Source organism: Theropithecus gelada, chromosome 3, assembly GCF_003255815.1.
Source record: "Theropithecus gelada isolate Dixy chromosome 3, Tgel_1.0, whole genome shotgun sequence".
Lineage (NCBI taxonomy): Eukaryota > Metazoa > Chordata > Mammalia > Primates > Cercopithecidae > Theropithecus > Theropithecus gelada.
The window spans coordinates 13,895,423-13,922,940 of NC_037670.1; the positions used below are offsets into that span (position 1 = coordinate 13,895,423).

Genomic DNA, 27,518 nt, shown 5'->3' on the forward strand with positions numbered 1-27,518 from the left:
AAAAAAAGAAAAAATTATACGGATAGCGTTTTTGCTGTGTTGCCCAGGTTGGTATCAAACTCCTGGCGTCAAGTGATTCTCCCACCTCAGCCTCTCTCATAGCTGGGAGGGACCACAGGCACGCGCCACTACACCCAGCTAATTTTAAAAATTTTTGTATGGACAGGGCTCTCCCTGTGTGGCCCAGGCTGGTCTCGAACTCCTCACCTCAAGCAATCCTCCTGCCTCAGCCTCCCAAAGTGCTGGGGTTACAGGCATGAGCCACGGTGTGCAGCCTCCACTATATTTTTAGGCTGCTTTGAGTTTTTCTGCTGCGAATCATCAAAGCATCCTAACAAACATGCATACCTCAAGACTCCTTTTTCCTAACTGTGAATATGTAACTAAGGTCACCTGAGTTGATGTAAAGGCTCTAAAAGCCCATGTGAACCACAACCATGACCGTACTATTCGCTCTGCTCTCCCCTGGGCCCATGACAGAGCCTGGTGCATGAGTCACTCAACACACATCTTAACAGACGTGTTAATGAATGATCAAGTGGTGTTAGAAAACTGAGTCCAGGCCGGGCATGGTGGCTCACGCCTGTAATCCCAGCACTATGGGAGGCGGAGGCAGGCTGATCACAAAAGGTCAGGAGTGTGAGACCAGCCTGTCCAACATGGTGAAAACCTATCTCTAAAAAAAAAAAAAAAAAAAAAAAGGCTGGGCACAGTGGCTCACACCTATAATCCCAGCACTTTGGGAGGCTGAGGCGGGCAGATCACGAGGTCAGGAGTTTGAGGTCAGGCCAACATAGTGAAACCCTGTCTCTACTAAAAATACAAAAATTAGCTGGGTGTGGTGGCACACGCTGCCTGTAATACCAGCTACTCGGGAGGCTGAGGCAGAAGAATCGCTTGAACCCGGGAGGCGGAGGTTGCAGTGAGCTGAGACCACGCCACTGCGCTCCAGCCTGGGTGACAAGAGTGAGGCTCTGTCTTCAAAAACAAAACAAAACACAAAAATTAGTTGGGTGTGGTGGCACATGCCTGTAGTCCCAGCTACTTGCTACTCAGGAGGCTGAGGCAGGAGAATCTCTTGAATGAGGGAGGTGGAGGTTACAGTGAGCGGATAACAGAGCGAGACTCCGCCTCAAAAAAAAAAAGAGTTGGGCGCGGTGGCTCATGCCTGTAATTCCAGCAGTTTGGGAGGCCAAGGCAGGCGGATCACTTGAGGTCAGGAGTTTGAGACCAGCCTGGTCAACATGGTGAAACCCCGTCTCTACTAAAAATACAAAAAAAATTAGTTTGGCGTGGTGGTGCACACCTGTAATCCCAGCTCCTCCGGAGGCTGAGGCAGGAGACTCGCTTGAACCCGGGAGGCAGAGGTTGCAGTGAGTCGAGATCACTGCAACCAGGCTACATTCCAGCCTGGGTGACAGAGCGAGACTTCATCTCAAAAAAAGAAAAAAAAAGAAAGTCAGTCCAGTTCTGGTGCTGCCACTTAACCTGTAGTGTAACCGTGCCTCAGTTTCCACATCTGTAAAGCGAAGCTGACAAGCACTGTCCACCTGCCCACCTGTCCCTCAGGCCTACAGTCGTGGAGGGAAGACCCAGTGGATGGGAGGAAGCAGACCTCAGATTGGGAAGCGATGGAAGGCATTAATTGAAATGGTTCCCTTGGGGGAGAAGGTTTTCTAAGCCCTCTGTGGAGAAACATCTTGGGTTAGGGAACTTGGGGATGGAAGGATTTCATCTGGAGCTCCCAGAACAACTTGGAGAGTATTCTGTTTCTTCCTGGAACTGGCTTTGTGCAGGGCCCTGGGATGAAGATGCTATGCACTCCTGCTTCCTTTATTGCCTTCTTGTATTTCCAAGAAATGCAGCCACAAACCCAGGCCGTGACTCTCCAGGGCTGGCTGACGTGGGGGAGGCAGGCCAGGGCTGGTGCAGTCTCCCAGGTTCTTGCTGGCTTTCTGCTCCTTGCCCATCGCTTTTTTTTTTCTTTTTTTTGAGATGGAGTCTTGCTGGAGTGCAGTGGCACAATCTCTGCTCACTACAACCTCTGCCTCCCGGGTTTAAGCACTGGTTTTGTTGCCTCCTAGTCACAAAATGGCAGCCAAGTTGATGCAGACAAGCAGTGGGTGGGCCAAGGCAGACCAGGGAGACGGGAGATGCGGGTGGGGGGAGGTGGCGGGTACCTTTTCTAAAAGCATCCAGTCTCCAGTATAATCTCCCCTTTGTCCCACTGGTCCACCCCAGAATGTGGGTCACTTTCCCTGGGATCAAGGGATCCATCCCAACTGACGGCAGGAGGGGAGAGGAGAAAACCTCGGGGCCAAAGACCCAAGGCCACATATCTGATAAGGTGGCTAAAGGCCTGCAAGGCAGATGTACCCCACAGCTGGGGCCCCCATAACGCTCACTCAGCATCCACATCCCATCCCAGGATTCTGATGGGGCTGTGCCCTCCCTGCACACCCCACTTCCAAACCACGTGGCCTGATGTGTCAGCTTAATTGCGAAACTGAGGTCCACAATGAAACCCACAAGGTATTGTCAAATACCTTCTTGCTCTCTCTTTTTTTTTGAGATGGAGTTTTCACTGTTGCCCAGGCTGGAGTGCAGTGGCATGACCTTGGCTCACTGTAACCTGCGCCTCCCAGCAATTGTTCAAGCAATTCTCGTGCTTCAGCCTCCCGAGTAGCTGGGATTACAGGCGCGTGCCACCAATGCCTGGCTAATTTTTGTATTTGTAGTAGAGAAGGGGTTTCACCATGTTGGCTAGGCTGGTCTTGAACTCCTGACCTCAAGGGATCCACCCGTCTTGGTCTCCTAAAGTTCTGGGATTACAGGTGTGAGCCACTGCGCCCGGCCTCAAATACCTCCTCATCACTTCCAATGACAGGGCCTGCCGCTGAGCGTGGGTGAACTGAAAAGGGGCTGTCACTAAGGCATTTCCCTCACCCAGTGGGGGGCACATGCTTAGTGGTTACCACCAGGGCTTTGCAGAGACCGGTCATTCCCCTCTCTGGAATTTTGTCATCTGAAAAATGTCTAATAAGAGTTCCAACCCTACAGGTTTGTTATGAGGGGTTGTTAATGGCTTCCGAAGGCTTTTCTTGGTGCCTGCACAGTCAGCTAAAGTATTGCATTCAGGGCGTGGCACACACACTTTTCCTGAAGAACCCTCTCAGAACATCCCAGACTGTAGTCATTGTTTACAGAGCCTGGTCTGAGTCTCAAAGGTAGAGTGAGAGGAGGATGGAGCGTCACAAACTCAAACGACCCCAGCACTGAAATAAAGCACTGAGGGCTTCTGGCTGCTGTGATTGGAGTGGGCCTTCCTCCCCACAGGAGAAATGGCCTGTGTTAAAAAATGGCAAAATAAACTAGCCAGGCGTGGTGGTGTATGCCTGTAATCCCAGCTACTCGGAGACTGGGGTCATCTGTGATCCCAGCTACTCAGGAGGCTGAAATAGGAGAATCGCTTGAACCTGGAAGGTGCAGGCTGTAGTCAGCCGAGATCATACCACTGCACTCCAGCCTGGTTGACAGAGAAAGAGGCTCCATCTTAAAAAAAAAAAAAAAAAAAAAAAAAAAAAAAAAAAGCAAAATAGGCCGGGTGCAGTGGCTCACGCCTGTGATCCCAGCACTTTGGGAGGCTGAGGCAGGAGGATTGCTTAAGCCCAGTTTGAGACCAGCCTGGGCAACATAGGGAGACCCTGTCTCTATTATAATTTCAAGATGTTTTTATTTAAAAAAGAAAAAAACAGCAAAATAACTCTGTGGCTATTAAGTTCTTAGAGGCGAAGTAAGTCAATTTTGTCTTTTTTTTTTTTTTTTTGAGACAGAGTCTTGCTCTGTTGCCCAGGCTGGAGTGCAGTGGCACAATCTTGGCTCACTGCAAGCTCCGCCTTCCAGGTTCATGCCATTCTCCTGCCTCAGCCTCCCGAGTAGCTGGGACTACAGGCGCCCACCGCCACGCCTGGCTAATTTTTTGTATTTTTAGTAGAGACGAGATTTTACTGTGTTAGCCAGGATGGTCTCGATCTCCTGACCTCGTGATCCGCCTGCCTCAGCCTCCCAAAGTGCTGGGATTACAGGCGTGAGCCACCGTGCCTGGCTAAAAGAGAAATCTTTAGCTAATTCCTGTTTTATGGCCAGCTTTTGTCTACCCTCACAGAGCCTTGCCAATGCACTGTGTACACAAACACGTGTACAGAAAGGAGCTCCTGCCACTGGGGGCCCAGAGAGGACACTACAGGGACCAGGCAGGGCCATGAGGCCAGCACCCTGGTGCTAGGTAGGATTCCCTCTTGGAGTGAGGGCTTCCCATGAGTCACCAAGAGGGCAAAATTACCTTCCCTTGAGCACATCACGACGTGCCTTGGGAAGCACTCATTCTAGAAGGGAGCTGTGAGATCAAGGATGTGGCCAGGCTCCGGCTACTCTTTACTTATTTTGCTTTTCTTTTTTTTTTTTTTTTGTTTGAGACAGAGTCTCGCTCTGTCGCCCAGGCTGGAGTGCAGTGGCCGGATCTCAGCTCACTGCAAGCTCTGCCTCCCGGGTTCACGCCATTCTCCTGCNGTTGCCCAGGCTGGAGTGCAGTGGCCGGATCTCAGCTCACTGCAAGCCCCGCCTCCCGGGTTCATGCCATTCTCCTGCCTCAGCCTCCCGAGTAGCTGGGACTACAGGCGCCTGCCACCTCGCCCGGCTAATTTTTTTGTATTTTAGTAGAGACGGGGTTTCACCGTGATAGCCAGGATGGTCTCGATCTCCTGAACTCGTGATCCGCCCGTCTCGGCCTCCCAAAGTGCTGGGATTACAGGCTTGAGCCACCGCGCCCGGCCCTTTTTTGGTATTTTTTAGTAGAGACGGGGTTTCACCGGGTTAGCCAGGATGGTCTCGATCTCCTGACCTCGTGATCCGCCCGACTCGGCCTCCCAAAGTGCTGGGATTACAGGCTTGAGCCACTGTGCCCAGCCTTATTTTGCTTTTCATTTATACTTGTACCTCTTAAGATTCTCTGCCGTGGAATGTCAAACTTCACGTCTTATCATGACGAAAGGAGCTCGGTGTGGACACAATCGTCTCTCACGCAAGATGCTGACTTTCCCCTTTTCCCCCCCCTCGCACCCTCCCCACAGCACGCCCCTGGCAGGTGCGCTGCTAACAGCGGGCTGCCATGGTGTGGGCACCGGGCCCGGGGCCTCCCAGGGCAGGCTTCCATTCGGACTTGGCCGCTCAGTGGACGTGGGCTTCTCTGTTGCTCGCATGCAAGATGGGAACAGTGTACCTCTGACAGGGCTTGGCTGTGTGTCCCTTACGAATCTCATGTTGAAATGCGATCCTCAGTGTTGGGGTGGGGCTTGGTGGCCGGTGTTTGGGTCATGGGGCGGATCCCTAATGAATGGCTTTGTGCCCCCTGGCAGGAATGAGTGTGTTCTCACTCTATGACCTGGTTGTTTCAAGGAGCCTGGTCCTCTCTTGCACCCTCTCCCGCCATGGGACACGTCTGCTTCCCCTTCGCCTTCCTCCATGAGTAAAACCATCCTGAGGCTTCCCCAAAAGCAGACGCAGGCACCGTGCTTCTTGTCCAGCCGGCAGAACCGTATGCCAAATAAATCTTTGTCTTAAACAAATTACCCAGTCTCAGGTATTCCTTTATTGCAACACAAAACAGACCAACACCACCTGCTTTGCAGAAGTATTGCAACGTTCAGAAATGGTTCTCTCTCACCCCCCACTAAATGCTGCTTTTTGGTTCAAGGTTGTATAGAATGGTGCAATTTAAGAAACCAAGGATCTACGATTTTGCCTAAAACAAACCTAACTGAATGAAGAATTCACTCATATTTTCCTACTAAAAATTGAAATACTACAAGGAAACAAAACCAAAACCACATTCAGTTCCTTTATTTAATTTTCTAGTGGACAATTTACATATCTCCCTCACCCTGTCTTTTAAGTTAGTGTGACAGTTTTCCATAATAAACTACTTAAAGAGAAGCTTTGGTCAAGAATGGAATGAAATCGCAAAAAAACAAAAACAAAAAAATTACTGCTTTTAAAAAACCAACACTTTCACCAATTTTATATTCAAACAAAACCACACGGCATTGGCGTGATATGTTTTCAGTGTTTCCTTGGGGCTGGCTTCCTCGCCATCGTGCCACGGCACAGCTGCGGTCGGCCACAGTTTGTCATGCTGGATGGCGGAGGCTCACTCAGCTTCACATTATCCGGAGGCCCTGGATGGAAGACTCGAGGGTCTTGGAAAAGGTGGGAAGAGCACTCATGTCACTGAGGAGTGTCCACCCTGAGGTTTTCCCCGAGGTAGGTATCACACCACTCCCTCCTCCTCAGTGGAGGTGCTGCCTGTCCCCACCCTGAACCTGGCCCTGCCCCACCCGAGACAGGCTCTCCCAGGACTCACCCTGCAGAGACACTCCAGGCCCGGGCTCCCCCTGCTGGCTCCCGCAGGCCAGGTGTCCCTTTTCCCCACTGCTCCACCCACAGGCTGTGGGCACACTCCTCACTCCTGTGTGTGTGGTTTTTTTTTTTTTGAGATAGGGTCTTGCTCTGTTGCCCCAGGCTGGAGTGCAGTGGTGTGACCACAGCTCACTGCAGCCTCCAACTCCTGGGCTTAAGAGATCCTCCTGCCTGAGCTTCTCAAGTAGCTGGGACTAACGGCATGCATCACTGCACCTGGTTTTTAAATATATATATATATACACATGTATATTTAAAAATAGAGACAGGGTCTCACTATGTTGCCCAGGCTGGTCTCGAACTCCTGTGCTCAAGACGGGGAAGCAGGGAGGAGAAATGAGCCTCAGGTTCCCAAAGTGCTAGAATTATGGGAGTGGGCCAGCATGCCTGGCTGCACCGGGCTTTTTTATAGACATGGGGTCTTGCTATGTTGCCCAAACTGGTCTAAAACTCCTGGCCTCAAGCGATTCTCCCACCTTGGCCTCCCAAGGTGCTGGGATGACAGGCGTGAGCCACTACGCCTGGCTGCCCACAGCTCTTTTTTCTAGTTTAATCCGTGCTTCTGGAGGACCACACCATGGGCAGTGCCTCAAAGGCAGTGTGCACTCTCCGAAGCCCAGAGTTGGCCTGGGTGTGCTGCGCTTGCAACTTACGATGCTCACCTGTGCTTTCTCAACTCCTAGTCCCCTCCCCTCCAAAACCCATCACAGCTCAGGATGCTGCTCAGGTGCAACCTTTTCCCTGCAGTGCGGGCAGTCGGCGCATCGCCCGATTCCTCTGTGTGAAAACAGAGGCACTGGCTTCTCTTCCGAGCTCTGCCGAATCCCCTACCCAGCCCCTGTATCCACTTATCTCTTCTACCAGACAGGCTTCTTCGGACTGGATATTCTCAGTGCTCAGCACCATGCATGGCACCCAGAAGACACTTAGTAAATGTTTATTAAATTAATTAGTGTCAGCCATAAATATATATCTATATAGTTAAACCTGGGCTGGTGTCCAATAGGGCCTGTTTCCAAAATAGCACTCCATTTTTCCTCAATGAACAAATGGACATCTAGAAGTAAAAACTTCAGTTCACTGAGAATGTGCCATTCTTCAGTGGATGACTTTTAGGTTTTAAAGAGATCTCCAGCCGGGCATGGTGGCTCATGCCTGTAATCCCACCACTTTGGGAGGCCAAGGTGGGCAGATCACATGAGGCCAGGAGTTCAAGACCAGCCTGGTCAACATGGTGAAACCCCATCTGTACTAAAAATACAAAAAACAGCTGGGTGTTGTAGTGTGCTCCTGTAATCCCAATCACTTGGGAGACTGAGGCAGGAGAATCGCTCCAACCTGGGAGGCGGAGGTTGCAGTGAGCCAATATTGCACCACTGCACTGAAGCCTGGGCAATAGAACACGACTCTGTCTCAGAAAGAAAGAAAAAAAAAAAAGAGAGAGATTTCCAGTTTAATGTCTTATATTAGGACATTAAACTGTATACTAGATTTAACATTTTGTTTCAACAATTGAGAAACATTCTTCTCACAAGAGTTTTGTAAAATATTAGCGGGGTGTGGTGGTGCGTGCCTGTTGTCCCAGCTGCTTGGGAGGCTGAGGTGGGAGGACTGCTGGAGGCAAGGAGTTGGTGACTGCAGTGAGCCATGATTGCACCACTGTACTCCAGCCTGGGTGACAGAGAAGGAGCCTATCTCTCAAAAAAAAAAAAAAAAAGTTTTAACACAAACAAAATTTGTTCTGTTAGGTAGAAAATACCTTGAAATCCCAAATTGTCATGGCTCCATCGATGCCAGTAGTGCAAAATTTGCGACAGTCTTGCTTGTCCACCTCATAAATAGAGACTTGACTGAAAAAAAGCAAAGCAAAAGAGACCGTAAGGTATGTAGTGGAAGTGAACACAACATTCCTGACTAATTGTGTAAGGGCAGCTTAATGAAATGAATTATGTTCTTTATTTTTTAAATAGAGATGGGATGGGGGGTCTCACTATGTTGCCCAGGCTGGTCTTGAACTCCTGGGCTCAAGTGATCCTCCTGCCTCAGCCTCCCAAAATGCTGCGATTACAGGCGTGAGCCACCACACTGCGCCAGGAAATGAATTATCTTTTAACTCCTGATTATGAACTTGTCCATGAACATTAGGCTGCAACAGTCTGGCTCAGAAAATACCCCAAAACATCTTATTATTCCAGATGTCCAGGAAAGACAAAACTGGAAAGGGGAGAAGTTTTAAGAGCCTGCCTTAGTTAGAGTGACCTGGGGAAGCAGGAATGACCCAGCCCACACAGCACTCAAATGCTGGGAGCAGGTTGTGGGCAGCACCACAGTCATGGCGAAAACAATGTTTGTGTTTGTTTTTAAATAAACCAGAGGCATGATGAAGCATGACTGAAATCCAACTGACTCCAAACAAAACCTCTCAAATCAGCCTCCAAGACAGCCAGTGCAGATAAGCCAACAGCCCTCTGTGAGTTTGACATGAATCATTATAAATGTTAGCAGCAGACATACCCCCAGACTCCAACCAAGCCAAGCAGGGGAACAGATAAATGAAACAACTTGTCTTAGCCTAATTATCTGGAAAGCTTTCAAGACAATCTTCCATTGCTCAGACCATATTTTTCTTTCTTCTCTGAAATGTCTAGAACTTACCCTCCTCTTCCCCGACGCTGGGAAGGGGATGGCAAACTATGGCACACACCGCCTATTCCTGTACAGCCTGTGAGCTTAAAAAAAAAAAGGTTTTACATTTTTATTTATTTATTGAGATGGAGTCTCACTCTGTCACCCAGGCTGGAGTGCAGTGGTGCGATCTCGGCTCACTGCAACCTCTACCTCCCAGGTTCAAGCGATTCTCCTGCCTCAGCCTCCCGAGTAGCTGGGATTACAGGCCCCCATCACCACGCCAGCAAATTTTTGTATTTTTAGTAGAGATGGGGTTTCACCATGTTGGTCAGGCTGGTCTCGACCTCCTGACCTCAAGTGATCCACCCACCTCAGCCTCCCAAAGTGCTGGGATTATACGCGTTAGCATCTGCGCCCGACCCAGCTTTTACATTTTTAAATAGCTGGAAAAAAATTAAAAGAGGACTATTATCTCATGAAATGAAAATTATGTGAAATTCAAATCTGAGTGTCCATAAAGTTTAACTGGAACACACCATCTCATTTGTTTACAGCGTCTGTGCCTGCTTTCCTGCCACAACCACAGAGTTCAGTGGTTGCAACGGAGACCTACGGCCTCTGAGAGTCTAAAATATTTACTATCTGGTCCCTTACAGAAAAAGTTAGCTGACACAGCTCTAGTGCGAAGAGCACCTAATTTCTGCAAATAAAAGTAGACTAATGGGCAAGGGTTTGTCTTTTCACTTTTCACCTAGAAGTGTCAGAGAGACAATGAGAGCTGTTTCTTTCCTTAACACTTGGTCTGCATAGAAGCTTAAGAGAAATTCACAAGAAATAACTCAGAGTCATTCAAGACAGAGAAACCTAAAGAATGGAGAAAAGGTGAGTTTTGCTGTGGAAGGAGAAACCTGAAGAATGTGGAGAAAAGGTAAGTTTTGCTATGCCTTCAGGTTTTTTTTTTTTTTTGAGATAGGATCTCGCAATGTAGCCCAGGCTGAAGTACAGTGGCACAATCATGGCTCACTCCTCTCAAGTAGCTGGGACTACAGGTGTGCGCCAACACAGCCAGCTAACTTTTATTTTTTTATTTTATTTTATTTTATTTTTTTTTTTGAGACGGAGTCTTGCTCTGTCACCCAGGCTGGAGTGCAGTGGCCGGATCTCAGCTCACTGCAAGCTCCTCCTCTCGGGTTCACGCCATTCTCCTGCCTCAGCCTCCCGAGTAGCTGGGACTACAGGCACCCGCCACTTCGCCCGGCTAGTTTTTTGTATTTTTTTAGTAGAGACGGGGTTTCACCGTGTTAGCCAGGATGGTCTCGATCTCCTGACCTCATGATCCGCCCGTCTCGGCCTCCCAAAGTGCTGGGATTACAGGCTTGAGCCACCGCGCCCGGCCTCAGCCAGCTAACTTTTAAAAAATTGTTTGTAGAGATGGGGTCTTATGGCCGGGCACAGTGGCTCACGCCTGTAATCCCAGCACTTTGGGAGGCCGAGGTGCGCGGATCACGAGGTCACGAGATCAAGACCATCCTGGCTAACACAGTGAAACCCGATCTCTATTGAAAACACAAAAAATTGGCCGGGTGTGTCGGCGTGTGCCTGTACGCCCAGCTACTCGGGAGGCTGAGGCAGGAGAATGGCGTGGACCCGGGAGGCAGAGCTTGCAGTGAGCCGAGATTGAGCCACTGCACTCCAGCCTGGGCCAAAGAGCAAGACTCTGTCTCAAAAAAAAAGAGAGATGGAGTCTTGCTGTGTTGCCCAGGATGGTACTGAACTGCTGGCCTCAAGCAATCCTCCTGCCTTGGCTTCCCAAATGCTAGGATTACAGGCGTGAGCCATGGTGCCAGGCCTCTGGTTCTCATTTTTCCATAGAGCATTTGCAGCCTATTTTACGTGCTGAAGATGAAGCACAACCTGCACTTCACCGTAGTTCTCTCAAACAGGAAGTCTAGAGGTTTCCATTACTCCTCCCACCATCAATACCACAACAAAAGCTTCTCAATAGAAAAGGCTTCTCAATGAGGGAAAATCCCATGGGACCCAACTCTGACCACAGTAATTTAGAATATCAAGCATATATTTCTCCTCCAGATGCTTTTCTATATATATATTTTTTTTTTTGAGACGGAGTCTCATTCTATATCCCAGGCTGGAGGGCAGTGGCTCAATCTTGGCTCACTGCAACCTCCACCTCCCCAGTTCAAGCGATTCTCCTGCCTCAGCCTCCCGAGTAGCTGGAATTACAGGTGTGCACCACCACGAGCAGCTAATTTTTGTATTTTTAGTAGAGATGGGTTTTGCCATGCTGGCCAGGCTGGTCTCAAACTCCTGACCTTAAGTGATCTGCCTGCCTCAGCCTCCCAAAGTGCTGGGATTAAAGGTGTGAGCCATCATGCCCAGCCTCTCCTCTAGACCTTAAAAATCACACTTTCAGGCCGGGCGTGGTTGCTCATGCCTGTAATCCCAGCAGTTTGGGAGGTCAAGGTGGGCGGATCACCTGAGGTCAGGAGATCGAGACCAGGCTGGCTAACAGGGTGAAACCTCGTCTCTAGTAAAAATACAAAAAATTAGCCAGGTGTGGTGGCACACACCTGTAATCCCAGCTACTCGGGAGGTTGAGGCAGGAGAATTGCTTGAACCCGGGAGGCGGAGGTTGCAGTGAGCTGAGATTGTGCCATTGCACTCCAGCATGGGCAACAGAGTGAGACTCTTGTCTCAAAAACAAAAAATAAAAATAAATAAATAAATAAAAATCAAACTTTCTGGACAAAACACAATTCTGTTGTCTTACATAATTACATATACCCTATGAAAACCCAGTTGAAACACTCCTCAGCTTTGTCATCATGATGCTAAGAAATTGTTTCTTTAATTAAAGAATCTTCTATTTGTATCCATTACTTGAAATAACAGTTACAGTTACCTTTTCAAACAGGCTGTAACTTCGCTTTCTGTTATGTGTGCACTACCATGGGAACGCAGCATTCAAGAAAGTCTCCTTTCGTTCTTGAGTAGCTGAGAAAGGGTGCCCTAGGAAGCGGTTGCCCTGAAGCCCCACCACCTCGGATTGCAACAGGGTCTGCACTGCTGCTGCTGGCTGCTGCCTTGTAATCTGCACCTTGAAGGACAGAATGACCAGGTGGTGGCGACTCTCTCCCTATCACAAGCTGGAAATGAGAGCCTGGCGGTCGGGAAGATACGGACTTCTTGCTGCACTTGTCCCTGAAGGAATGCCTGGGCCTGCGGGGCATAGAGCTTTTGTAGGAACCCAGTAAGGAAACGGCGAGGGGCAGGAGGGCACCTTGTCACCTGACCACCTTTCTACAGACGGCACCTACGTGATGCTATTCTGGTGCAGCGTCTCCAAGGCCGTGTTGCGGTCCTCAGTCGTGGCTCTCTTGTCCATGTTGCGGAAGCGTTCCATGGCAGACATGTTGCGCTGGATGCTCTGTTTTGGAATGTCTAACTTGGAGACGAAGGTCAGGCAGCCGCGGTCATCGTAGTTGAAGAGCATTGGGCAGCAGTCATGGCCCTGAAACGAGACTCAGTCAGTCCCTGGAGGACACACTGCCCACCGCCCAGCTCCGTGGCAGAGTGTTCACCATGATAGGCCTCTCTTACTTTTTTTTTTTTTTTTTTGAGATTGAGTCTTGCTCTGTTGCCCAGGCTGGAGTGCAGTGGCACGATCTCAGCTCACTGCAACCTCTGGTTCCCGGGTTCAAGTGATTTTCCTGCCTCAGCCTCCCAAGTACCTGGGATTATAGGTGCGCGCTACCATGCCCTGGCTAATTTTTGTGTTTTTAGTAGAGACGGGGTTTCACTGTGTTAGCCAGGATGGTCTCGATCTCCTGACCTCGTGATCCGCCCGTCTCGGCCTCCCAAAGTGCTGGGATTACAGGCTTGAGCCACCACGCCCGGCCTTGCTCTTACTCTTAAAAGTGAGCTTGCCGGGCGCGGTGGCTCAAGCCTGTAATCCCAGCACTTTGGGAGGCCGAGACAGGCGGATCACGAGGTCAGGAGATCGAGACCATCCTGGCTAACACGGTGAAACCCCGTCTCTACTAAAAAAAAAATACAAAAAACTAGCCGGGCGAGGTGGCGGGCGCCTGTAGTCCCAGCTACTCGGGAGGTTGAGGCAGGAGAATGGCGTAAACCCAGGAGGCGGAGCTTGCAGTGAGCTGAGATCCGGCCACTGCACTCCAGCCTGGGCGACAGAGCGAGACTCCGTCTCAAAAAAAAAAAAAAAAAAAAAGAGTGAGCTCTAAGGCCAGGCACGGTGGCTCACGCCCACACTTTGGAAGGCCGAGGTGGGCAGATCACCTGAGGATGGGAGTTTGAGACTGGCCTGTCCAACATGGAGAAACCCCATCTCTACTAAAAATACAAATTTAGCCAGGTATGGTGGCACATGCCTGTAATCCCAGCTACTCGGGAGGCTGAGGTAGGAGAATCGCTTGAACCCGGGAGGCAGAGGTTGCGGTGAGTCAAGATCACCCACTGCACTCCAGCCTGGACAACAAGAGCGAAACTCTGTCTCAAAAAAACCCAAAAAACAAAAAACTGTTCTGCTTTGTGCTAGGGTGACAGAGCACACATTGTTCCCTGTCTGAGCATCACATACAGTGCACCCCGAGGGAGAATGAAGAAAAATACTCACAGCAGCCACGACGCTGTTCTCTGAGACAAATGACACACTCAGGAGCGGCAGGAACTCCGTCTTCAGAGTTGAGACCCTAAACACAAGAACGTTTGTTATCCCAAGATGTAACAGACTATTAGCTTCTTTACAGACACAGATGACAACAAAGGACCCATTCTCACAGGGGCTTCTGCAGTATCAACGGGCACTTATGTTGAAAAGGAGCCTCTGACCTCAACTTGCAGGCCTCTTGAGCCAGGGGTGGCCCTGGGCTCCGGCTCCGGCTCCAGCCTGGGCTCCTCCCGCCTGCTTCTGAGACCCCGCCCACTCATGACAAACTGGTTCCCAAAGCCCTGTCTTTGCGCCCACGCCCTTCAACCCCCAGCACAGCTCTAAAGGGATCACCCCCATGATCCCACAGTCCACTTTCCCAGAGGCCACTGTAGCCTAAAGCAGCTTCTCCCTGCTCTTAGCTCCTAGAGCTCTTTCTGTTACTATGACTTGGCAGCAAACACCTGTGCTAGGACCCTCTCCTTGCCTGTGCTCCCCGGAGCTCCGAGACGGCTGTGGCCACACACATCTGTGCTGACGGCCAGGCACTGTGTCAGCAACTAGAGCCACCAAGATGAACCAAATGGTCTTAGCCAGGAGCTCGCACTCGAATGGGCCGTGTGTGTGTATGTGTGCGTGCAGGGACATGTGTGTGCATGTAGTTATTTGCTCTTGAGTGTGGCAAAAAGATTGCACAGATATGGCAGGCAAACACACTGGCTGATGAGTTAGGAGCACCTCACTTCATGCAAGAAACGATGCATTCAAAAGCTGACTGTGGCTGGGCGTGGTGGCTCACGCCTGTTATCTCAGCACTTGAGGGGCTGAGGCGGAAGGATTGCTGGAGGCAGGAGTTTGAGATCAGCCTGGATAACATAGTGAGACCCAGTCTCTACGAAAAATTAAAATAAAAAAAAAATTAGCCTAGCGTGGTGGTGCACATCTGTGGCTCCATCTGCTTTAGAGGCTGAGTTGGGAGGAGCACTTGAGCTCAGGAGTTCAAGGCTGTAATGAGCTATGATTGCAGAACTGCATTCTAGCCTGCGCGACAGAGAGTGTCTCTCTAAATAATAACAACATAAAAGCTAACTGTACATGTCTCAGGACGCCCTTCATAAAGTTGCCATTGAAGAATTAATGTGTCATCTGAAGCCCTTACTGTGGTATACCTGACTTTTACTACATGAGATATTTATGTTGGAGGAGCGGAAGGGTGGAGCATGTAATCTGACTTGCAGGACTGGAAAAGGGAAAGAAGTCAATATGAGGGTAGATAGGGACTTGTAATAAGCATATGCTAAGAACTTACTGTGTCACAATAAACCATATAAAAATTAAGTAGCACTGGCATTAAAATACCAAAGTACTATCAAGTATCAAAAGGCAAATTACCAAATGTATACAAAAATGTATAAAATGTATAACATAACCTCATTTCTGTTAAAAATGAAAAGATACATAAGTGCTTGTTTATGTAGAGAAATTTTCTGAAAGACTACATTTTATAATGGAGGAGACAATCTTTTTTTTTGTTTTTTTTTGAGACAGAGTCTTGCTCTTGTTGCCCAGGCTGGAGTGCAGTGGTGCAATCTCAGCTCACTGCAACCTCCACCTGCTGGGTTCAAGCAATTCTCCTGCCTCAGCCTCCTGGGTAGCTAGGATTACAGGCGCCTGCCACCTTGCCTGGCTAATTTTTGTACTTTTAGTAGAGACAGGGTTTTGCCGTGTTGGCCAGGCTGGTCTCAAACTCCTGACCTCGGGCAATCTGCCTGCCTTGGCCTCCCAAAGTGCTGGGATTACAGGCGTGAGCCACTGTGCCTGGCCGGAGGGGATAATCTTTAAAAAAATATGTAAAACTAGCTAAAAAATGCACATTTAATCCTGTTAGGAAAAACATATCATGTCTGAAATATGCTGTTTACACTGGGTGACTTTTACTGACCTGACAGGGAGTAAAGGTCACCCAGTGTGATTGATTTTTGATACTCAAGTGGCCATGTCCATCACAAAACCTTTAATGGTGAGTTTCCTTTAGCTATCAATGGAAAAGGATTCACCAGGGAAGAACAAAGATTGATAAAAGAAGGATTCCAATCTTCTCTCTTCCTCCAACATATATTGAACAAAATGAACTCTGATATTTGGCCAGGTACTTTATGGCTGAGCAGACACACCACTCACAAAGAAGCCACCATAATTAGAGTCCTTCCAGCACACGGCAGAGGAAGTGGCGTCAATGGTTTGTTTGTTTTTTTTTTTTTTTGAGACGGAGTCTCACTGTGTCTCCCAGGCTGGAGTGCAGTGGCGCGATCTCGGCTCACTGCAAGCTCCGCCTCCCGGGTTCACGCCATTCTCCCGCCTCAGCCTCCCAAGTAGCTGGGACTACAGGCGCCCGCCACCGTGCCCGGCTAATTTTTTGTATTTTTAGTAGAGACGGGGTTTCACCATGTTAGCCAGGATAGTCTCGATCTCCTGACCTCGTGATCCACCCGCCTCGGCCTCCCAAAGTGCTGGGATTACAGGCTTGAGCCACCGCACCCGGCCAGCGTCAATGGTTTTTAAGCCTTACTGAATGGAAGGCTCAAATTAATGAAGTCATTGTTTGCTGACTACCCTGAGTAAGAATATATCTCCAATGTTAATTTAAGGCCGGTGAATGGTATTTACATTTTGTAAGGAGTTCAGAGTAACAGACTAAACTGGCCCTTTTTTTTTTTTTTTTTTTTGAGATGGAGTCTTGCTCTTGTGCCCAGGCCGGAGTGTACTGGCATGATCTCGGTTCACTGCAACCTTCACCTCCTGGGTTCAAGCGATTATCCTGCCTCAGCCTCCCAAGTAGCTGGGACTACAGGCACCCACCACCATGCGAGGCTAATTTTTGTATTTTTCTAGAGACAGGGTTTCACCATGTTGGCCGGGCTGCTCTCGAACTCCTGACCTCAGGTGATCCACCCACCTTGGTCTTCCAAAGTGCTGGGATTATAGGTGTGAGCCACTGTGCCCAGCGTAAACTGGCCCTTTTTAAGCGACCCTTATCAGTAGCAAACCAGGAGGGTTCTTGAAAGGAATCATTATCAGTACTTCCATTAAGAAGTACTTCTGGAACACCTAGGTCTTAAAAATTTTCCAACCCGAGAATTTGTATCTGTGCCTGTCACGGTAAAAGCTGACTTGCAGTTTTGTTTTGTTTTTTTTTTTTTTTTGAGACAGAGTTCCGCTCTTGTCGCCCAGACTGGAGTGCAATGGCACAATCTTGGCTCACTGCAACCTCTGCTTCTTGGGTTCAAGAGATTCTCCAGCCTCAGCCTCCTGAGTAGCTGGGATTACAGGCATATGCCACCACACTTGGCAAAAAAAATTTTTGTTTTTTTGAGACAGAGTTCTGCATTTGTTGCCCAGGCTGGAATGCAATGGCGCGATCTTGGCTCACTGCAACCTCTGCCTCCCGGGTTCAAGTGATTCTCCTGCCTCAGCCTCCTGAGTAGCTGGGATTACAGGCATGTGCCACCACGTCCGGCTAATTTTCTGTATTTTTAGTAGAGATGGGATTTCTCCATGTTGGTCAGGCTGGTCTCGAACTCCTGACCTCAAGTGATCCGCCCGCCTCAGCCTCCCAAAGTGCTGGGATTACAGGCGTGAGCCACCGCGCCCGGCCAAGGCTGGTCTTGAATTCCTGACCTCAGGTGGTCCACCCATGGCCTACCAAAGTGCTGGGACTACAGGTATGAGCCACTGTGCCCAGCAAGGCTACTTTTTGTATTTTTAGTAGAGACAGGGTTTCACCATGTTGGCCAGGCTGTTCTTGAATTCTTGACCTCAGGTGATCTGCCCACAGCCTATCCCAAAGTGCTGGGATTATAGGCGTGAGCCACCAAGTCCAGCCTGCCTGCAGTTTTGATTGAGTTCTTTTGTTTTGTTTTGTTTTCTTTTGAGACGGAGTCTCGCTCTGTCACCCAGGCTGCAGTGCAGTGGCGTGATCTCGGCTAACTGCAACCTCCGCCTCTCAGGTTCAAGCAATTCTCTGCCTTAGCCTTCCGAGAAGCTGGGATTACAGGCGCCCACCACCACGCCTGGCTAATTTTTTATTTTTAGTAGAGACAGGGTTTCACCATCTTGGTCAGGCTGGTCTTGAACTCTTGACCTTGTGATCCACCCACCTTGGCCTTCCAAAGTTTTGGGATTACAGGCGTTAGCCTTCGCGCCCGGACTGAATGACTGACCAGGAAGGGGAGTCCTGGTTCAGCTGGTGAGAGATCCCACCCCTTGTTCCCCACCTTCCAAATGAAAGGCAAATACTCACTGCACACTTTTTGAGGCATCAGCAACAGACACGGTGCTGTCGTGGCTGACCCAGGCCAGGCGGCTCCCACTGGCAGAGAAGCTGACCCCGTGGACCCAGCCACCAGTGCCACTGCCACCAAACTCTGACATCAGCTGCCCAAAAGGCATCTTGCTGCCCCAGGGCGTGCTGGCTGGCTTTTCATCCACTTCTTTAATGTAGGCAGAAAACACTCTGTTTAAAGGGCAGAGAGAAAAGGAAAAAGCAAATGAAAAAATATATATCTAGAAACAGGCCATAGGCAGCTGCCACAAGGAATCTCAGAATGCAAAGAGGTTGACTCACTAAAAACAAATAAAACATGGGCTGGGCACGGTGACTCATGCCTGTAATCCTAGCACTTTGGGAGGCTTAGGTAGGCGGATCACCTGAGGTTGGGAGTTTGAGACCAGCCTGACTAACATGGAGAAACTCCGTCTCTACTAAAAACACAAAATTAGCCAAGCGTGGTGGCCCTTGCTTGTAATCCCAGCTACTCAGGAGGCTGAGGAAGGAGAATTGCGTGAACCCAGGAGGCGGAGGTTGCAGTGAGCCAAGATCGCGCCATTGCACTCCAGCCTGGGCAACAAGAGTGAAACTCCATCTCAGTAAATAAATAAATAAATAAATAAGGCCAGGTGTGCTGACTCACACCTGTAATCCCAGCACTTTGCGAGGCCAAGGCGGGCGGACCACGAGGTTAGGAGATCAAGACCATCCTGGCTAACACGATGAAACTCGGTCTCTACTAAAAATACAAAAAATAAGCCAGGCGTGGTGGCAGGCGCCTGTAGTCTCAGCTACTCAGGAGGCAGAGCCTACAGTGAGCCAAGATCACGCCACTGCACTTCAGGCTGGGCAACAGAGCGAGATACCATCTCAAAAAAATAAAAATCCATCAATGAATCAATCATGATAGGTAAGTTCAGATATTCAAACCTCTCAAGTAACAATTATTAAGAGCTATCTACAGGCCAACCCAAGTTTGGCAAATCTATGTTTTACTGTGTGTGTGTGTGTATATATATATATATATATTTTTTTTTTTTTTTTTGGTGGGGGGAAGAGAGTTTTGCTCTTGTTGACCAGACTGGAGTGCAATGGCATGATCTTGGCTCACGACCTCCACCTCCTGGGTTCAAGCGTTCTCCTGCCTCAGCCTCCCAAGTAGCTGGGATTACAGTTACGTGCCACCACGCCTGGTTAATTTTTGTATTTTTAGTAGAGACGGGGTTTCACCATGTTGACCAGGCTGGTCTCGAACTTCTGACCTCAAGTGATCTGCCCATCTCGACCTTCCAAAGTGTTGGGATTACAGGCGTGAGCCACCGCACCCGGCTGGTAATGACCCTTTTAAAGACATACCCTAAGAGAAAGCCAAGGGAGGCCAGTGACAAGGAGTGGGCAGGCTCCCTGGACCCTCAGGCCCACTGTCCAGTCTCTGTGGCAGGAATAGCTTAAGATGGAGGCAGATCCTTTACAGGTGGTGTCGCCAGTTTCCACTAACTCACTCTTTTTATCTAATTCCACACAGCTGTGTGTGAGGATGTTCTGGCCCAGAGTTAAGGACAAAGGGGAATGGCTGGAAATCTACCCTTTAGGGCCCTTTCACCCTCCACTGTGATTTCTACTTCGTACATCTTCTTCTCTTCAAAAAACTGCTGAACCTCAAGGCTCCCTGAAAGAACCGAGGAATCCCACCTACCACCCCAAATGACCATGGCGGTACAGAGGTTCTGGAAGATGCCTGGCAGAGGAGTTATGTGAGGTTATATGACGAGACGGTAGAAGCATTGTGCTTTAAATCTGCATCATGACAGCAGCTGCTTAAGTCTTAGGAGGCCAAGAAAGAAGCAGTGGCTCTCAGCCACCAAGTTGGGGACACGAATGGGACAGACCCATATCCACAGGACTGGGCCAGGCACAGTGGCTCATGTCTGTAACCCCAGCACTTTGGGAGGCCGAGGCAGGCACATAGCTCGAGGCCAGGAGTTCGAGACCAGCCTGGCCAACGTGGTGAAACCCTGTCTCTACTAAAATACAAAAAAATTAGCCGGGCATGGTGCACGCCTTCAATCCCAGCTACCCAGGAGGCTGAGGCATGAGAATCGCTTGAACCTGGGAGGTGGAGGTTGCAGTGAGCTGAGATCACGCCACTGCACTCCAGCCTTCGTGACAGAGAAACACTCGTGGAAATTAATATTAACAAAATAACTGCAACCTATTTTCATAACCATCAAAGAATCCAGGTGGTGCGGGTTAGTGCCACCTAGTTCTATTTTCCAATGACTCTGGTTAAGAAATCACAAGTAACACAGGTCCACAATATAAAGTGTCTTGACACTACCGTGACCCCCATCCTCTCTGCCAAACTCAAACACACATCTCTTTCTCCTTAAGCTTTGAGTATTCCTGGATATAAACCACCGGCCTGGTTTTCTGGGAATTCTCCAGAGTTACTGAAGAAAGTGTATTGCAGCTGAGTGCAGTGGCAGTGGCTCATCCCTATAAGCCCAGCACTTTGGGAGTAAAAGGCAGAAGGATCCTTTGGGACCAGGAGTTTGAGACCAGCCTGGGCAACATAGTGAGACCCCATCTCTACAAAAAATGAACAAAATCAGCCAAGCATGGTGGCTCATGCCTGTGGTCCCAGCTACTCAGGAGGCTGAGGTGGGAGGGTTGCTTGAGTCCAGGAGGTCAAAGCTGCAGGGAGCTATGATCGCACCACCACACTCCAGCCTGGGTGATAGAGCAAGACCTTGTCTCAAAAAAAAAAAAAAAAAAAAAGTGCACCTCATCTTCCAACCCATCATATAGTCAACACGAAGCAACATGTATTTGCTTTGCTTTCCTTTCAGCTAAGGGGAAAAAGCATTCTTGAGAAAGAACTTTAAAAAGTAATTACATGGAATTACACGGTATGATCCTTAAAGTTCCTAGCAAAGCAGCTGCATTTCTTCTAGCTTCATAGTGATGACAAAATAAAAAGCTTTAACGGAAAGAGCAGCACAATAACAGCTTAGCAGTGCACTGTTTAGCTATGTTTTATTAATCGTTTCACTTTGGAATTTGCAGAGACTGCTGCCTGGAATATGAAATGAGAAAAATAGTGTAGTCAAGAAAGACAGGGAGAAAGGGAGAGACAGAAAGAGATGGTGAGAAAGAGACAGAGAGAGTACATGCCCTCTAAACCATAGATATTCTTACACTTAAGGAAATCTTCGCTGGCCCCACCCTTGCCTCTCCCTCCTACCCCACCTCCAAGTCGACTTCTTTCTACCTGTGACTTATGCACTTTTTCTTTTAATCATCATGCTTGAGCTCCTTTTCTAGATCACAAGCTGCTTCTATTTTGTTGTTTTCTGTTTTTGTTTGTTTTTTTGAGATGGAGTCTTGCTCTGCTGCCCAGGCTGGAGTGCAGTGGTGTGATTTCAGCTCACTGCAACCTCCACCTCCCGGGTTCAAATGATTCTCATGCCCTAGCCTCCCGAGTAGCTGGGATTACAGCCGTGTGCCACCACACCAGGCTAACTTTTGTATTTTTAGTAGACATGGGGCTTCACCATGTTGGCCAAGTTGGTCTCGAACTTCTGACCTCAGGTGATCCGCCCACTTCAGCCTCCCAAAGTGCTGGGATTACAGGTGTGAGCCACAGCACTGGGCCTCATTTTTGAGTCCCTCACAGTGCCTAGCACAGTACCTTGCAAAGAAAAGGAAACTTACAGGCCAGGCACAGTGGCTCATGCCTGTAATCCCAGCACTTTAGGAGGCTGAGGAGGGAGGATCACTTGAGGCCAGGAGTTCAAGACCAACCTGGGCAACACAGCAAGACCCCATCTCTACAAAGAATAAAAACAATTTTTAAAAAATTAGCCAGGTGTGGTGGCACATGCCTGTAGTCTCAACTACTCTAGAGGCTGAGGCTGGAGGATCGCTTGAGCCCAGGAGTTGGAGGCTGCAGTGAGCTATGATGGTGCCACTGTACTCCAGCCTGGGTGAGAGTGAGACCCTGTCTCAAAAACAACAACAACAACAACAACAAAACAAAGGGAACCCAAAATTATTTGTTGAAGGATGAAGAACGCACAGCTCGAGTCTATCAGTTCTCATTGGTTCCCACCTGCATTTGAAGTCACATGATCCTGCTGCCAGCAAAACGTTGTTGGGATGCCAATCCAAGCTGAGGACTGTGGAGCGAATCGGCTTTTTAATGTGCTTGCTCACCCACCTATGAGAGGGGAAAACTGTTTCAGTTTATCCACTCAACAAGCATCCCCAAATGACCTACAAATTATGTCGGGTGAAAACACCTAAGCATGCCACACTTTTCCTTAATTTAAAAAAAAATGATAAAACAATTCAGAATGTTATCTTTTTCAGAATAAACTTTTTCAGATAGGTTTCTATGAAAAAAGATTCCATAGAAAAGTAACAGATCATTCAACGTTTTTCTGTCAGTCACCAGGCCTCCTGCCAGAGACAAGGTTTTTTAAGAACAGGTTATAATTTGAGACTGGCTAATTTTTGTATTTTTTGTAGAGGTGAGATTTCTCCATGTTGCCCAGGCTGGTCTCAAACTCTTGGGCTCAAGCGATCCACCGGCCTCAGCCTCCCAAAGTGCTGGGATTACAAGCATGAGCCACTATGCCCAGCTGACAAGGTGCATTTCTAAAGGACAGAAAGGAAAAGAACCATGAACAAGCACTTCTCCACTCCTGGCCTTGATGATGTTGGCACAACAGCTGGTTTTCAGTGGTCCTCATTAGTAAGCATAGATATTGATTAACTCAGTTACTTTTTTTGTGAGATTTTGGATTACATATGACATTAACCTCTGAGATAAAAACTGAAGTTTGAAAATACTTCAATTTTTATTATGAATATTCAGTGATTTGCTATTCCATTTTTGGTCAATTTGGGGTTGTAAGATAGCTTAATATCCTTCCCAAGTCTCCATGAATCTGCAAATTCTTTTTAATTTCTTTCACTGAAAAATCACAACCAAGAAATTGGAAGAACCTCATATTGGGGATTAGCCTCTAATTCTCTAGCACCATCCAAAAAAGATGATTTATGTCTATGACCAGTCAGTATTTTGGCTTAACTCATTCATTTCTGCCCCCAAACTGCTGTTTAAAAACCAATCGTGTCTGATTGCTCTACAGTTGGGAAACTAAATATTGGGCCAATGCCTTTCCTTGAATGCTAAATTACCTTTCTATAGAATCACTTTTTTTTTTTTTGAGGCGGAGTTTCACTCTTGCTGCTTAGGCTGGAGTGCAGTGGCGCAATTTTGGCTCACCGCAACCTCCGCCTCCCAGCTTCAAGCAAGAATCACTTTCTTTTATTTATTTATTTTTTATTTTTATTTTTTCTGAGACAGAGTCTTACTCTGTCTCCCAGGCTGGAGTGCAGTGGCGCAATCTTAGCTCACTGCAACCTCTGCCCCCTAGGTTCTTGCAATTCTTGTGTCTCAGCCTCCTAATAGCTGGGATTTTAGGCTCACACCACCACACCTGGCTAATTTTTGTATTTTTAGAAGAGATGAGCTTTCACCATGTTGGCCAGGCTGGTCTCAAACTCCTGGTCTCAGGCGATCCACCTGCCTTAGCCTCCCAAAGTGCTAGGATTACAGGCATGAGCCACCACGCCTGGCTATAGAATTGCTTTCTTAGAATCCTATCTGAAAAAGTTCGTTCTGAAAAAGACAGCCAGGTGCAGAGGCTTGCACCTGTAATCCCAGCACTTTGGGAGACCAAAGCAGGAAGATTGCTTGAGTACAGGAATTTGAGATAAGCTTGGGCAACAAAGTGAGAACCTGTCTCCACAAGTAATCAAAAAATTAGCCAGGTGTGGTAGTGCAAACCTGTAGTCCCAACTACTTGGGAGGCTGAAGTGGCAAGATTGCTGGGTCCCAGGAGTTGGAGACTGCAGTGAGCCGTGTTTGTGCCACCGCACTCCAGACTGGGTGACAGAGAGAAACCCTGTCTCAAAAAATAAACCAAACCCCCCCCACAAAGTCTCTAAAAAAGGAGAAAGAACAATATTTTGAACTGTTTCATAATGTGTGTGTGTGTGTATATACATATATATTTGAGACAGAGTCTTGCTGTGTTGCTCAGGCTGGAGTGCAGTGGCATGGTCTCGGCTCACTGCAAACTCCACCTCCCTGGTTCAAGCGATTCTCCTGCCTTAGGCTCCCAAGTAGCTGGGATTATAGGCATGCGCCATCACGCCCGGCTAATATTTTGTATTTTTAGTAGAGATGGGGTTTCTCCACGTTGGCCAGGCTGGTCTCCTACTCTTGACCTTGTGATCCGCCTGCCTTGGCCTCGCAAAGTGCTGGGATTACAGGCGTGAGCCACCGTGCCTGGCCTTTATAATGTAATTTTTTTAATTGAGGAAAAGATGGCAAACAAAATAATTATAAGCTTCTGAGAGGTTGTTTTAAAGTACTCCTATGAAATATGAAGTAACTATTCTATAGCTGAAAAACTGCCCTAAACATACAGCTTGCTCAAAGACAATACTTTGTACCATAATAAAATCCAATTTACCTATACTTGACACTAATTCTCAACGAATAAAAATGTAAACAATTACTGAGGTTGAAGCTTAACTTGGAAGAAAACTTTCCTGTAGAAATTCGTAAGACTGCAAGGAGTACCAGCTGACATAAAGTTTAGCCTTGAGGGAATATTAATGAACTTAGTTTCCTATCCCATTACAATGAAACTTCCAAATCGTTTCTAGCAGGTAACATTTTGTTGGCTTTGATTTATACACATTTGAAAGAAAAACATGTTTCAAATTCATAACTCAATTTTTTTTTTTTTTTTTGAGATGGAGTTTCATTCTTGATGCCCAGGCTAGAGTGCAATGGCACGATCTCGGCTCACCACAACCTTCCGCTTCCTGGGTTCAAGAGATTCTCCTGCCTCAGCCTCCCAGGTAGCTGGGATTACAGGCATGCACCACCACACCCCGCTAATTTTTTTGTATTTTTAGTAGAGACGGGATTTCTCCATGTTGGTCAGGCTGGTCTTGAACTCCTGACCTCAGGGGATCCACCCACCTTGGCCTCCCAAAGGGCTGGGGTTACAGGCCTGAGCCACTATGCCCGGCCCATAACTCAATTTTACTGCAAGTTCCCAATCTCTTTTCGAAGAATAAAATTTCTGAAGTTTTACTAAATTACAAAGGTAACATGATAATCCCCTCCTTTCAGTTTCAGCAGAATACAAATAACAAAACGGCTACAAAGAGTCATGTGTACTCTGCTATTTTTAGTAGAAACACAAACACTGCCAGTATAGTACTAAATGACAACTTTATGTTGAAGGATATTTACCATTCTACCTGGCTGAACGCACTCCAGGTAGAATACAATTTTTTTTTTTTTTTTTTTAGATGGAGTCTCACTGGGTCGCCCAGGCTGGAGTGCCCAATGGCATGATCTTGGCTCGCTGAAACCTCTGCCCCCTGAGTTCAAATGATTCTCCTGCCTCAGCCTCCCGAGTAGTTGGGATTATAGGCGCCTGCCACTGTGCCCAGCTAATTTTTGTATTTTTAGTAGAGATGGGATTTCGCCATCTTGGCCAGGCTGGAGAATAATTGTTTTCTTATCAAAATAAACAGGAAGGAGTAGTTAAAATAAGTTTTGGTCATAAAGTAAACCTCTATGTTTTGACTGGGTCAGCTACAAGTGATTTATTTAAAAAATGTACAATAGCCTGATTAGACTTCTACGATTCTGGTGAGTTTTCACTTCAATAGTTTAAACAAGTAAAATATTACATCAAGACACAGAGTTGTTTGGCAAATAAGCTTTAAAGAAAGGAGAACACTGGCTGGGCGTGGTAGTTCACACCTGTAATCCCAGTACTTTGGGAGGCCACGGTGGTGGATCACGAGGTCAGGAGTTCAAGACCAGCCTGGCCAAGATGGTGAAACCTCGTCTCTACTAAAATTACAAAAATTAGCCGGGCGTGATGGCAGGTGACTGTAATCCCAGCTACTCAGGAGGCTGAGGCAGGAGAATTGCTTGGACCACGAGGGGTGGAGGTTGCAGTGAGCCAAGATCGTGCCACTGCACTCCATCTGGCCTGGGCAACAGAGTGAGACTCTGTCTCAAAAAAAAAAGAACATTGTTATCTGTAGGAATCCTACATAGATACCGTGTGAAAAAAAAATTCCTCAGGGAACAGAGACTCTTTCAAGGTTATTATTTGTATATGAGAGTAAGAAAACAGCAATATGTGCAGTATAGAGTGAGAACAGTAGTAGCATCTTGCAGAAGAAACAAGTTAGGTGATCAGAACATGGACACAATAGCTCTATGTTAATACAAAAAACATGCGATTTAACTTAACATGCACATCAGAAGGGAAAATGCTCAGACAGAATCAAGAATTTCAGAGAAAAAAACCACACAACTCCAGATGAGAAAAAACCAGAGTTTTTTCTCACACAGCAGTGCAAATGTAAATTCTATAGAGAGGGATAGAAAAAGTTCAGATGTCACTCACCAGTCATTTTCAGACTCAAAGTAACAAACAGAAATGAGTCGTGCTCCACTTCCCACAGCAAATTTGTTCTCTAGGGGGGACCACTTCACAAAAGTAGCTGCACGATTAATTCTCAGGATCACCAGGGTTGGCTTCCAGACACCATCTTTCTGACTCCAGACATAGGCATTGCGGTCTGCTCCACAAGTGACGATGCGATCGCTCTTGGGAGCCCAGTCAATACCTGCAAGTGAGATGTGGGTCACCTGCTTTGCCCAGTCAATGACAAACAACTGCAGCACAGGCAGGTGGGTGGCACTGACATGCCAGGATGAGATGTGGTCTTGGGACCTTCCTCCCAGGCACATCCTTCCCCCCATCTATGTCCTGATCACCGCCTCAAGGAAAGGCAAGGATGCTTCTCTGCAAAGCATCTGGGACTCAGGATTATCTATGAGGTCATGTAGAACAGAGCTGTTTTATAATTACAAACTTTACAAAACTAAATGGGGGCATTCTTTCGACCCAGAAAATTCACACATTTCTAAGACTTCTAAAGATCTCAAGATTCATTACTTTTCTCTTTCTTCTTTATTAGATTTTTGTGTGTGAAAATAACTGTATTCATTCATTAACAGACCTCATTCCATGATATTAACCAACAGTCTGCTACATGGCATTCAACTAAAACAGCATACAGGGTAAATAAAAATAATCTTTAGTGTAAAGGAGGAAATATATATTGTGATTCATCACATATTTTTCTGAAAGTTGCTGTCAGTTGAACCATACTGAAAACCTTTTCTACATGATGCAGGTTCTGTAAAATTCTTGATTATCTTTGCATCTAAACCAGGAAGATACCTAAATGTGTACCTGAATTTAAGGTTTACTTTTCTTA

General features: G+C 47.6%; 1 protein-coding gene across 1 annotated transcript in view; it reads right to left on the minus strand.

Annotated features, from left to right (window-relative positions):
* Positions 1-5,882: 5,882 nt before the first annotated feature.
* The window catches only part of ARPC1A (actin related protein 2/3 complex subunit 1A), a 40,320-nt gene continuing 18,684 nt past the window's right edge, over positions 5,883-27,518 (minus strand). The window contains exons 4-10 of the mRNA XM_025380536.1: positions 26,639-26,861; positions 22,231-22,338; positions 18,093-18,305; positions 13,760-13,835; positions 12,441-12,634; positions 8,234-8,324; positions 5,883-6,254 (exon numbers count right to left, since the gene is read on the minus strand). Of these exons, the coding sequence (XP_025236321.1) occupies positions 6,216-6,254; positions 8,234-8,324; positions 12,441-12,634; positions 13,760-13,835; positions 18,093-18,305; positions 22,231-22,338; positions 26,639-26,861 (944 nt within the window). The 3' untranslated portion in view covers positions 5,883-6,215. The remainder of the gene's footprint in view (positions 6,255-8,233; positions 8,325-12,440; positions 12,635-13,759; positions 13,836-18,092; positions 18,306-22,230; positions 22,339-26,638; positions 26,862-27,518) is intronic.